This window comes from Megalobrama amblycephala, linkage group LG16 (assembly GCF_018812025.1).
Source record: "Megalobrama amblycephala isolate DHTTF-2021 linkage group LG16, ASM1881202v1, whole genome shotgun sequence".
In the NCBI taxonomy this organism is placed as follows: Eukaryota; Metazoa; Chordata; class Actinopteri; order Cypriniformes; family Xenocyprididae; genus Megalobrama; species Megalobrama amblycephala.
The window spans coordinates 27,559,332-27,572,066 of record NC_063059.1 but is presented as its reverse complement, the minus strand read 5'-3'; the positions used below and the strand labels follow the sequence as shown (position 1 = coordinate 27,572,066).

Genomic DNA, 12,735 nt, shown 5'->3' with positions numbered 1-12,735 from the left:
AATAACTAAGATTCACATTTATTATATTTCAGGAAACCTAATTCAGTGATATCTGTATGCATGTCAGATAATAGGGATATTTTGAGTGTTAATCTATGAATGGATCTTTAAGAGCATTGACTAACATTATTTAATTATATAATGCTTAATCATTAAGATCATGCATGTTCTTTCAAGTAGTTAGACATGTGAAAAAAATAAGGACATTTCTGTTTTATATATCCTTTTAAACAGATTTCTGCAGTACCTTCACTCACTTCCAGAGGTTCCTAGTTGAATACATGGATCTTAAAAGCGTTCTTGTAAATGCATCCTCTCTTTGCAGCATTACAACATATTGAAAATCATTCTCGTGTCAGTAGCTGTGTCCCAAATGACATACTATACACTATGCACACATACTATGCAATATGTACTCAACCATCTAGTGTATGAGATTTAAAAGGCAATTTTATGGCGGCATTTTAATGCCATTAATGATCGAGCGCACAACTGATGCTTGCGCGCGCAGTAAATCACTTCCACGAGAGGATAACAGATCTGCACGCGAGGAAACGGGAGCCCGCGAGCTCATTTTAAACCCGCGCGCGCGCATGACATCTCTTCTGCGCGCAGATGAAGCCCTCGCGTGCTCGGACAAGACTCGCAGCACGCGCGTCATCATTCCCTACACTCGCGCTCAATCTTCTATTTTGCTCGCGCGAACACTTTTGATTTTTGTCAGTCGTGGGGCGGGACTTTACTTATTTCAGTGTAACCTCAAATGTCATTGGTCAATTCAGTTTTTCGGAAGTCTGTTGTGATTGGACGCCTGTTGTAAAACGATTAGACATGGCTTGGACCAGATGAAAAAATACTATAGTAATTTATAGTAAATACTATAGTGTTTTTGAACCATACTAAAGTAAAGTACTTTAATTTGCTGTGGTAATTCTGTAGTTGTTGAGGGTAATATAAACAAATTTAATTTACCCAAATACTGTAGTTTTCTACAACTATAGGGTATATTACCACAATATACACTAGGGTTTACTGTAGTAAAAACTAAAGTAGGATACAGTATTTATTACAGTTTATCAGTTCATCATAGTTAATACACTGTATACTGAAGCATTCATTAACAAAGTGTTGTAAATTATATAATGTATACAGTATACTACACTTTACTATAGTATGGTCCAAAACACTATAGTATTTACTATTATTATGCAAGTGAGTTAAACTTTATTTATTGACTGATTGATTGCGTTATTATTATATGTCCTTATTAGATACTATATTAACTTGATTTATTATTTTTATGGAGCTGTAGCTGCTGGGGTAAAATGAGAACACATAGTAGTTCACCGCTACATTATCATTATACTTCCACTAAACAGTATCTGTTTACCCATAATAGTATAAAAAACAACAACAAAAAAACTAAATATGTCTTAGATATAAAGATTTCTAAATTGGGTTTCGGGGGTATGATCATTCATACTGTGTACTGTATCTTAACTTTAGCTGCAACCTTTCAACAGAGTGAAATGCTGAAACCATTTTATACTGTATTTAATGGAAAATATATTAACCTGATAATATATTAAACTGACAAAGAATGATAACAAAAAGCTTACACAACAACTCTTGCTGATATGAACAAGTGATTTCTCTTTCATCCAAAGCCACATGAAGCAATTCTGGATTTAGAATCATAGTTACAACTATTTAATGGACACTTTTGACATTTCTGTAGTTCTCAGAACTGATATAATTTTGGCTGGGTAAACAGATACTGTTTAGTGGAAGTATAGTGGTAATGTAGCAGTGAACTACAGCAAATATAATGTGTTCTCTTATTTCCCCAGCAGCTACACCTCCATAAAAATAATAATAAATCAAGTTAATGTATCTAGTAAGGCCATATTATAATAATAATGCAATCAATCAGTTATTAAATAAAGTTTAACTCACTTGCATCTGGTCCATTGATGAAGCCATGAATCGTTTTACAACAGGCGTCCAATCAAAACAGACTTCTGGAAAAACTGAATTGACCAATGACATTTGAGGTTACACTGAAATAAGTAAAGTCCCGCCCCACGACTGACAAAAATCAAAAGTGTTCGCGCGAGCAAAATAGAAGATTGAGCGCGAGTGTGGGGAATGATGACGCGCGTGCTGCGAGTCTTGTCCGAGCACGCGAGGGCTTGATCTGCGCGCAGAAGAGATGTCATGCGCGCGCGCGGGTTTAAAATGAGCTCGCGGGCTCCCGTTTCCTCGCGTGCAGATCTGTTATCCTCTCGCGGAAGTGATTTACTGCGCGCGCAAGCATCAATTGTGCGCTCGGTCATTAATGGCATTAAAATGCCGCCATACAATTTGTCATCCAGTATTGGAGTCTGATATCCTTTCCCCTTTGGCTACGCAAGGAAAGCTGTGATAGTTGAGTGCAAAAAATATTTAATCTGACACTAAAATATTGCCATAGTATGTAAGCAACTACAAATCAAGAACAAAAATACAGTAAGCTCACCAAAGTGTTTTCAGGTTGTTTGGGTTTAATAAAACAAAGACTAATTTGCCCAGGAAAAGATATAAACACTGAATAAAAACATTTAGTCAGCATTCAAACACATCTATCCAAGCTGCAGAACTGAAGCACGACACTTCATTCACAGTGAGATGAATACTCAGTCTCCACCAGATCACCTGAGGAAAATATTGATACCAAGAAATTAGCTTAATGCCAACTGATACTTTTGAATCACATAATAAAAACAATGAAAAATAGCACATCAAATCTTACTTGTTTGGTAGTAATCATACACTTTAATCACAGCTGGCTTGAGATTCTTCACTGGAAGAATCTGTTTTAATTGTAACTGGTGATTGACTGCAATATTTTTTGGAACCTGCAGGAGGATAAACAGTGAATAAAAATGTAAATGAATCACTGCATCTTATCATATGAATGTTGCTGTTCTCCCACCTCTTTCAAATACACGATGACATGATCATCTTTAGAATCGACCCGTTCCACAAGTGATTCGCTTGAAGTGCTTTGAGGTTCAAGCTGTGGAAAAAGTGATTTATTTTAGAAATAAATGTATGATTTGTCACATGCCCAACAGGAGAGCTATTCTCTGTAAGCTATCATGCTGTTCATCAAGACGTGAGCAGGACAATATCAGCCATAGCTGCACCATCTTACAGTAGATTCACAGCGACAGTACAGTAAATCTAATAATGAATCACTTCACATAGTCAAACGCACCATTGATGTATCAGCTGTGAATCCTGACAAGAGTTTAATATCCACAATGACCATGTTAGTTCTTGCCTGTGGACCATCATATCTGGAAAAAAATTAATATCAACCATCAGAGTTCATGTTGACTGAATTAAAGCAATAACCAAAATCATGTCTTTATCATAACATAAAGTTATTGTTCTTACTTCACAGTGAAGTTTAACAATAGGTACTGTCCAGAGGTTTTCTTACAATCTTCCTCAATCTTAGCTTCAATGCTCAATGTTTTAGCTCCAGTAGGAGTGGGAATGTTGTAGAACTGAGCCATCTGAGAGAATAAACACAAACAAAAATAAATTAATAAACCGTTTCAAAGCAGAATAACCATAAAATGCCAAGAGAGAAAGTGAATGTGAGTAAATGAAGCTGAACACACTACAGACCTGCACAGACACACAGGTCGAGCCCTTCACTTCAATGCTGTATTTGGCTGGAACGTTCTGCAGCTGCTTCTCCTGGTACAGTAACTTGTTGTCCTGATTGACCTCAAAGTGGTGAGAGTCTCCTGCTGACTGTACAGTCACTGTGCTGGAGCCGTCAGAGCTGAACACTTTGGTGGCGTACAAAGACAGAGCCTGAAGAGCCACCACTGTGTCCTGGGAAATAAATGAGTTCAGTAATGTCACTTTTACTCATTCACACCAGCACATTCAACAATAGTGTGTTTTATTGGAGCAGTTTGAGTAACCTGTGTGGAGGAGAATCCTCCATAGGCATTCTGCTGCTTCACAAGCCAGCTGACAATCCTGTTAGCATAGCCCAGATCAGCTGAAGTGACTGAATCTGCAGTGAGAACAGCTAGCAGCACATATGAGCTGATCTCCACTGCCAGAGAATCAGAGTCATCAGCAGATGCAGACTGAGACCAGTGGAGAAGAGACCCTTAATGACAAAAGACACAAGAGTAACTCAATGAGCATGACAATAAACAATAGTACTGTCATAAATGATGACAGAAAGTCATCAGAAACAAACCTCTTACCGTCTGAAATAGCAACATCCTCCAGTTTCTTGAAAAGCTGCTGTCGAGTGTCCGTGTTTCTAGCCAGACTGAAAGTGTAGGTGAGCAGAGCAGTGGTGTAAATGTTTTTGACATCCTTAATGACGGACCTCAAGCATGACAAACCTTTACTGACGACAGGATCCTGTGACAAAAACAGAGAAGCAGATGCTGTGAGTGTCATTTTTCTATGAGTTTATATTGTGTTTCCTGTAGATGAACTTACAGTGACTGGAGTTTCCAGTTCAAGCAATGATGCAGTAATGTAGGCAGTCATGGTCACATTATCATTCACTCCACCCTGGAATATATGAGAAACAGAAATAAAGACAAATATTCAATTTATTCTCAGACCTGATGTCTACTGGTCACAGCAAACTTTAAGAAACAAAAGAAATACCTTCATTCTGTTGTGGAACAGTCTTCCCTGTTGGATAAAACAGCCGTCTGAATCCCGTCTGTTTATTAACCATTCCTTTGCACTCTGAATAATTTCTGGATCAATAAATATGTATTTCTGTGCTCTGCCAAAAGACCTCAGGACAAAAGCAGTCAACCTGGTGGTGTGGTAATATAGACAATGTCATTAGCTGTAGCAGTACTTTAACTCCAGTGTTAACTGAATAAAAAAGAATGCAGAAAACAGACTAAAATTTTCTAATATTATTGCAGAATCTGGCTAGGTTTATTTTTGTAAAGTAACTTTTAATATTTTCTTTGATAAAGTTTTACCAAGTATTCTCTTCTCCGTATCTAAATGTGCTGTATGCTCCACTGTTATGCCTGTAGTTCAGTTGTCTCTGGTATCCTGTTGAGTTTGACAATGATTAAGATGTTCATTTGAGTTGACCAAATGTGTCTGAATAACTACTAAACATCTCAGTATTTTGTTTTGCTCACACACTGCCAACACACATTTATGGTCAAACACCATGTAAAAGTGAATTTTGCATAATAGGTGCCCTTTAAAGGTGCGCACATTCTCCCGTCAAGTTTGTTTTTATAGATCACAAACTTTGCGTGGGAACTGGCGTACGCACGTTTCCATCCCCGTTTTGTGCGTACGCACGCTTTATAAAGGAGACCCCTGATCACTGAATGTCTCATTCACTGTAATGGGGAAAAAAGCTGACCCATGCATCAGTATAACATACCTGTATATGGAGCTGTACACTGATGTCCACCACATCCATTTCTGCAGCATTTCTCATCTTTCAGACAGTCGCTGTCATAGGAACACGACTCCACACACGCTCCTACTCCAAGTTTGTTTGGACACACTCCGGGCTTTGGTTTCTCTGTCATGTGTTTGTTTTTATAAATATTAAAATATTAATATATACAGTTACTATTACTACTATAAATGTTACAGACAAACAGACCTGTATACGGAGGCATACACTGATGTCCACATCCATTGCTGCAGCATTTCTCATCGTTCAGACAGTCACTGTCATCAACACACATCTCAGCACACACTCCTCGTTCAAGGATTTTGCTTCGACACACTCCTGGCTTTGCTGTTATACAAACACAGAAACCAGATCACTGAACGCTGAATGTCCCATTCACTGTGATGGGGGAAAAAAAGCTGAACCATGCATCAGAACACACACACACACACACACACACACACACACACACACACACACACACACACACACACACACACACACACACCTCTCTTAAATGAAATTCAATCAACTTGGATGTTTGAGTCACATAAACTTAAATTACATTGCACCGACTTAAATGAGTTACATCTCATACAAGATATTAAAACATTGAACATTGCTTTAACTCATCAGAATAAGTTAAGCAATGTAAAAACATTATAAACACCACCAGTCAATAGTTTGGAAACATTACTATTTTTAATGTTTTTGAACCAACTCTTATGCGCATCAAGGCTGCATTTATTTCATAATACAGAATACTGTGAATTACAATTTACCATTATGGCTTTTCTATTTTAATATACTTAATAGAATTTCTGTGATGCAAAGCTGAATTTTCAGCATTATTACTCCAGTCTTCAGTGTCACATGATCCTTCAGAAATCATTGTAATATGATGATTTATTATCAATGTTGGAAACAGTTGTGCTGCTTATTTTATAACCTGTGATACTTTTTCAGGATTCTTTGAATAAAAAGTTAAATAACATTTAAAATATAAATCTTTTATAACAATATACACTACCATTCAAAAATTTGGGGTCAGTATTTTTTTTTTTTTTTTTAAGAAATTAACACTTATTCAGCACGGATGTGTTAAGTTGATTAAAAGTGATAGTAAAGATATTGTTAGAAAAGATTTATATTTTGAATAAATGCTGTTCTTTTGAACCTTTTATTCAATGAATCCTGAAATAGTATCATCTCAGGATCCAAAAAATATTAACAACCGTTATCAACATTAATAATAAATCAGCATATTACAATGATTTCTGAAGGATCATGTGACACTGAAGACTGGAGTAATGATGCTGAAAATTCAGCTGAGCACAGAAATAAATTATATTTTAAAGTATATTAATAGAAAACCATAATTTTAAATTGTATTAATAAAATTGTTTTCATTATGAAATGCAGCCTTAATGAGCATAAGAGACTTCGCTCAAAAACATTAAAAATGGTAATGTTTCCAACCTTTTGACCAGTAGTGTTTAACTCTTTATATGAAGCTGTACATTTATGTCCACATCCAGTGCTGCAGCATTTCTCATCGTTCGGACATTCACGGTCATAGGAACAACTCGGTACACACTCCTCCTACACCAAGTAATTTGCTTGGACACTCCTGGCTTTGGTTTCTGTCGTGTGTTTGTACAACATATCAGTGAACGCTGAATGACTCCATGCATTTAAAATAAAGAAAAGACTCAGCACACACTCCTTGTCTAAGGTTTTTGTTTGTGCACTCCTGGCTTTGCTGTTATACAAACACATGACAGGGAAACCAGATCACTGATTGCTGAATCAATCATTGCATTTAAAAAAAAAAAAAAAAAAAAAAAAAAAAAAAAAAGGGAAAAAGGAAAGCTGACCCACACACACACACTCTAATACCTTTATATGGAGGCATACACTGATGACCACATCCATTGCTGCAGCATTTCTCATCATTCGGACAGTCACCGTCCTTCACACATGACTCTGCACACACTTTTTGTCCCAGGGTTTTGCTTGGACACACTCCTGGCTTTGGTTGCTCTGTCATGCATTTATATAAATGTTTTATTAACAAAATTCGGGAGGAGCAGGTGCATATAATTAATCTAATTAGCATAAGTGGAAAGCATTGAGCTAATCAACAAACAAGAGGTATATATACACTGCAGACTTATCTCTGTTCATTGACAGTTTATCAGCATCCTTCCACCACCCCATCTCTTCACTTCGAGTTCTATCTATTATTACCACATCCAGGGGGAGTACTCTGGGTTCGGGCCAAAATTCCAGTACGCCAAATATGCATTACTTTATATGTATATGTGAACAGCATATCAGTGAATGCTGAATGACTTCCTGCATTAATAAAAAAAAAAAAAAAAAAAAAAAAAAAAGCACAGACCCACACACTAATGCAAGATAAATACCTTTATATGGAGGCATGCACTGATGTCCACATCCATTGCTGCAGCATTTCTCATCATTCGGACAGCCACTATCATCAGAACACATCTCGACACACAATCCCACTTCTCCATGTTTTTTGCTTGGACACACTCCTGGCTTTCCTGTTATACAAACATTACAGAGAAACCAGATCACTGAATGCTGAATGACTCACTGCATTTAAAAAGCTGACCCCCAACACACACTAATACAATAAAATACCTGTATATGGAGGCATACACTGCTGTCCACATCCATTGCTGCAGCATTTCTCAGTGTTCGGACAGTCACTGTCATGGGCACATGACTCTCTACACGTTCTAGACGTTGCTACTTCAAGGTAGTTTTTAGGACACACTCCTGGCTTTGCTGATACACAAACAATAGAAAAAGCAAATCATGCTGAAGGTCTCATTTACCACTTCTTTTCAAGAAGTATAATTCTTGAAAGTGTTACTTGCAGTTTCTGTGTAATTTGTGAAACTTAATTTGAATGAAAAATGTTTCCAGTTTCTTTTGGAAGACATGCACATGCAGGGGAAATAAGAAATTAAAGGTGCCGTAGAACGTCTTTTTAAAAGATGTAATACAAGTCTAAGGTGTCCCCTGAATGTGTCTGTGAAGTTTCAGCTCAAAATACCACAGATTTTTTTTTTATTAATTTTTTTAACTGCCTATTTTGGGGCATCATTAAATATGCGCCGATTTAGGCTGCGGCCCCTTTAAATGCTCACGCTCCCCGCCCACGGAGCTCACGCTTGCCTTTAACAGCATAAACAAAGTTCAAACAGCTAATATAACCCTCAAAATGGATCTTTACAAAGTGTTCGTCATGCAACATGTCTAATCGCGTAAGTATGGTATTTATTTGGATGTTTACATTTGATTCTGAATGAGTTTGAGGCTGTGCTCCGTGGCTAAAGCTAACATTACACGCTGTTGGAGAGATTTATAAAGAATGAAGTTGTGTTTATGAATTATACAGACTGCAAGTGTTTAATAATGAAAATAACGATGGCTCTTGGTCTCCGTGAATACAGTAAGAAACGATGGTAACTTTAACCACATTTAACAGTACATTAGCAACATGTTAATGAAACATTTAGAAAGACAATTTACAAATATCACTAAAAATATCATGTTATCATGGATCATGTCAGTTATTATTGCTCCATCTGCCATTTTTCGCTATTGTTCTTGCTTGCTTACCTAGTCTGATGATTCAGCTGTGCACATCCAGACGTCCTGCCCTTGTCTAATGCTTGAACATGAGCTGGCATATGCAAATATTGGGGGCGTACATATTAATGATCCTGACTGTTACGTAACAGTCGGTGTTATGTTGAGATTCGCCTGTTCTTCGGAGGTCTTTTAAACAAATGAGATTTATAGAAGGAGGAAACAACAGTGTTTGAGACTCACTGTATGTCTTTTCCATGTACTGAACTCTTGTTATTCAACTATGCAAAGATAAATTCAATTTTTAATTCTAGGGCACCTTTAAATCATGCGCACACTTTACCAAGATGTTCCCTTGATTTTCTAAATCGTGCACATGATTTAGCCTACTATTTTCCTGCATGTCATGTGCGGGGCTGCGTAGACATCCACTAAGAAATGAAACTCATTGAAAGCAGGGAGTACACACACAGAACTACAATCAAATCAACAGCATTTGTGTCCCCTAGACTAGAGCAGGTAGAAACATGTCCTCGATGGGACGGCATCAGTTTCAGACACCGACCGGCCACTGCAGAAGATATTCAAGAGGATCATCAGGGGAGGCCAGGAGTGCTGAATGCTTTTTCCAGCACTTGTAAGTCAGAGGTCTTACAATGTGTGTATTAAACTTAAAGGTGCAGTGTGTAGATTTTAGCAGCATCTAGCGGTGAGGTTGCGAACTGCAACCAATGGCGCTCACCCCTCCCTTTTCGAAGCACATATAGAAGCTACGGTAGCCGACGCGCTGACACAAACATGTCTTCGTCTGAAACAGCAGAGAGTAGCCAGTCAAGCAATGAGATTTCTTACTTCTAACAAAAAAACGATATCTGCTTCTAATAAACCAGACGACTACTACTCTGTGCATATTCTGCCTCTAAAAACACGAATGATTAAGATAAACAGCAACATAGTGACTAAACTTACTCTGTAGAGCGGTCTGTCCGTTTAGGGAAACATGCTGGCGCAAAATGCCGTTTTAACATGTAAGGGGACCCGCGGCGTATAAGATGTGGTAAGAAATGGCTCAAAGGTAATAAAAACAATGGCTTCTTATGCAAGGTCTTTATGCACCACTGAAAACGGTTATGTATATTATATTGCATTGCATTGCATTTCTGTCAATAGATCCTCCTAAATTTTACACATTGCACCTTTAAGTATAATAGCCACAAATTTATCTGGATCAAATCAAGGTAGTTCAGAAAATCTACTATTTATACCTAAACCGGTTTCAAAGACAAGGAGTGCCATTACAACATAGAAACCTTACCTACTCCACTACAAGTGAACACAGAAATGCCAATATATAACATGAACATCGGCTGATATTTTGTACATGAATTTACTGTTCAAAACAGTTCTGCTATTACCATGACCACCGCCGTACATTAAGAAATATTAAAGTTCATACTAGCATACATACCTGGTAACGGTGGAACCAATTCAACGGGTTCGATTTCTGCAAAAATAAAATTGAAAAATAAAAAAAATAAAATATGTTTTTTATAGATAGCATAGGCTACTTATTTATATATTTGCTTCGTCCTGTGTAATGAAGTGAAAAGATCTCACCTCTGACTCGTTCTTCGGGGACTCTTACGCTCCTGCATACAGAGGAACACAATAAAACAATCATCGAGCAGCACAGTCGAGCAGTCATCCTCTCGACCAGCGATCTCACAACGGACTCTGCTGGAAAATGCGCTGAATTAGAGGGTCACAAGAGTTTTAAAGCGCTTTTTGAAAACGCTTTTAAAGATCCAAGGAGATCTGGCGCAGCTCATACCCCGATGCAACTCGTCTGCCTGTAGCTTTCTAGCAGCCTAATCTTGAAGACCTTGATTAACTTTTCATGTGTGTTTGATTTAGAGATGCTGCGTTCAGGCAATTACAGTAATTACGTAATGACAACACGTGACGTGACGCGATACTCGGATCTGTTCACGTCCTCAGATTTTTATGAAATTTCTTATTATATTTACATTTTAATTGATAGATTTTTATCAATAAATAATATAATTTAAGCACATTCTTCACATTCTTTCAACTTAAATTCAAAATAACTCTCCAATACATGCTCAAAATCTACGCCCTTATAGTACAGTCCAAAAGTTTGGAACCACTAAGATTTTTAATGTTTTTAAAAGAAGTTTCGTCTGCTCACCAAGGCTACATTTATTTAATTAAAAAATACAGTAAAAAACAGTAATATTGTGAAATATTATTACAATTTAAAATAACTGTGTACTATTTAAATATATTAGAATGATTTCTGAAGGATCATGTGACACTGAAGACGAGTAATGATGCTGAAAATTCAGCTTTGCATCACAGGAATAAATTACTTTGTGAAATATATTAAAATAGAAAACAGTTATTTTAAATTGTAATAATATTTCACAATATTACTGTTTTTACTGTATTTTTAATTAAATAAATGTAGCCTTGGTGAGCAGAAAATTTATTTTAAAAACATTAAAAATCTTAGTGGTTCCAAACTTTTGGACTGTACTGTATATAACATGATATTTCATGCTACTAGATGGCCTTATAGCTCTATATGGAGCAAATGAGCTGTTCCAAAGTAATTTCTCTTCAATATGCATTCAGATACACATGTAGACATTATAAAATATTTTTTTGGTAAAGCTTTAGCATTTTTAGTTTGAATTTTGAGCATTTTTAGGTTTTTCTATGTGTACTGAAGCATTCCTCGCATTACATTTATTCCAAAGGTGGTCAAATTTACCCGCGATGAAAGGATTTGTTACTTTTCTATTACAGTCACATAAACTCCTCAAATCCAGTAAAAAACATTTTGTGTATTCGTGTTTCAATTAAGTGCAACAAAAGTCTTAAAGTCGTCATGAAATCAAAATTGACCATATTTACTTTGGTAGCACATATTACTAGTCTTGTGGTGAACAATTAATCTGTGCAAGTTAAAACACAGGAAAAAAAGTTTGTCATGGTAATCTTTAATCGAATCTGAAAAGTTACTTCCGGTCTGGAATGGCGTTCCTTCTCTGATGACGTCAGTTTGACGGCTATTGGGCTGAAAACACGTAAACCACTCCTCTCCAACCGAGAGATGGAGAGGAGGAGCACTAAAGTAAAACCTGCCTAAATACTCCAACACTGGAGAAAACAGATGATTTTTAGCAACTGCAGTGCCTGACCTAGGTGGCTGGTTTCGTTTTGCTCTTGCGGTACTTTTATGGCCCATGTGATTGTGACAAATTTTCTAACCAGAATATTGCTTTTGTCAGGCGGCAGCAGATCTTTGCCGCATGAAGTCAAACAAGCCTTGTGGCAGCTGACTTGTTGCCTCACTGCTCTATAGGCGGTAGGCTTGTTCGACTTAATGCGTGAGTAAATCACTCCCCTCCAACCGTTACAAATCTGCTCTGGAAGCGATTTCCAGATGGAGAGGATCACACAGCTGCTAAAGTAAAACCCTGCCCTCTATTCTTTTTTTTTTTAAAATATTAAAGGCTGAGGGTCACCAAGAATATATAAACTAGGACAGAGAGCTTGGTCTGTGATATAATATGGCATCGCTAACATTTAGGATTATCCTTAAAACCTGCTCTAAA

The 12,735-nt window shown here is 37.1% G+C and overlaps 2 protein-coding genes across 4 annotated transcripts; both read right to left on the bottom strand.

Moving 5' to 3' along the window:
- Positions 1–2,523: 2,523 nt before the first annotated feature.
- Positions 2,524–5,432, bottom strand: LOC125248267 (alpha-2-macroglobulin-like protein 1). Its single transcript, XM_048159989.1, has 12 exons — positions 5,429–5,432; positions 5,028–5,103; positions 4,696–4,852; positions 4,522–4,596; positions 4,278–4,440; positions 3,984–4,177; positions 3,679–3,891; positions 3,442–3,563; positions 3,260–3,341; positions 2,975–3,058; positions 2,792–2,897; positions 2,524–2,694 (listed from the first exon to the last, which is right to left on the bottom strand). Exons 1-12 carry the CDS (start codon positions 5,430–5,432, stop codon positions 2,654–2,656), a joined length of 1,317 nt encoding a protein of 438 aa, XP_048015946.1. The 3' UTR covers positions 2,524–2,653.
- LOC125248973 (WAP four-disulfide core domain protein 3-like) lies at positions 5,327–11,050 on the bottom strand. Of its 3 annotated transcripts, XM_048161145.1 has the most exons (8): positions 10,926–11,050; positions 10,712–10,828; positions 10,563–10,598; positions 8,138–8,284; positions 7,897–8,037; positions 7,367–7,510; positions 5,678–5,815; positions 5,331–5,593 (listed from the first exon to the last, which is right to left on the bottom strand). In XM_048161145.1, exons 2-8 carry the CDS (start codon positions 10,797–10,799, stop codon positions 5,436–5,438), a joined length of 852 nt encoding a protein of 283 aa, XP_048017102.1. In that variant the 5' UTR covers positions 10,800–10,828; positions 10,926–11,050; the 3' UTR covers positions 5,331–5,435. The 3 variants fall into 3 exon arrangements, with proteins under 3 accessions (XP_048017103.1, XP_048017102.1, XP_048017101.1); XM_048161144.1 differs by having other exon boundaries at positions 5,332–5,593; positions 10,712–11,022; XM_048161146.1 differs by lacking the exon at positions 7,367–7,510 and having other exon boundaries at positions 5,327–5,593; positions 10,712–11,025.
- Between the last annotated feature and the right edge of the window lie 1,685 nt (positions 11,051–12,735).

Bases quoted from the DNA above. Each gene is read 5' to 3' on its own strand.
- LOC125248973 (XM_048161145.1), bottom strand. From the start codon at position 10,799: ATGACTGCTCGACTGTGCTGCTCGATGATTGTTTTATTGTGTTCCTCT. The intron at 8,038-8,137 runs GTATTTTATTGT...TTTGTATAACAG, and splicing joins GTGTATGCCTCCATATACAG to GAAAGCCAGGAGTGTGTCCA. The intron at 5,816-7,366 runs GTATTAGAGTGT...TTTGTATAACAG, and splicing joins GTGTATGCCTCCATATAAAG to CAAAGCCAGGAGTGTGTCGA.
- LOC125248267 (XM_048159989.1), bottom strand. The intron at 4,441-4,521 runs GTAAGTTCATCT...TTTTTGTCACAG, and splicing joins AACTGGAAACTCCAGTCACT to GATCCTGTCGTCAGTAAAGG. The intron at 3,059-3,259 runs GTGCGTTTGACT...CTTTTTCCACAG, and splicing joins TCACAGCTGATACATCAATG to CTTGAACCTCAAAGCACTTC.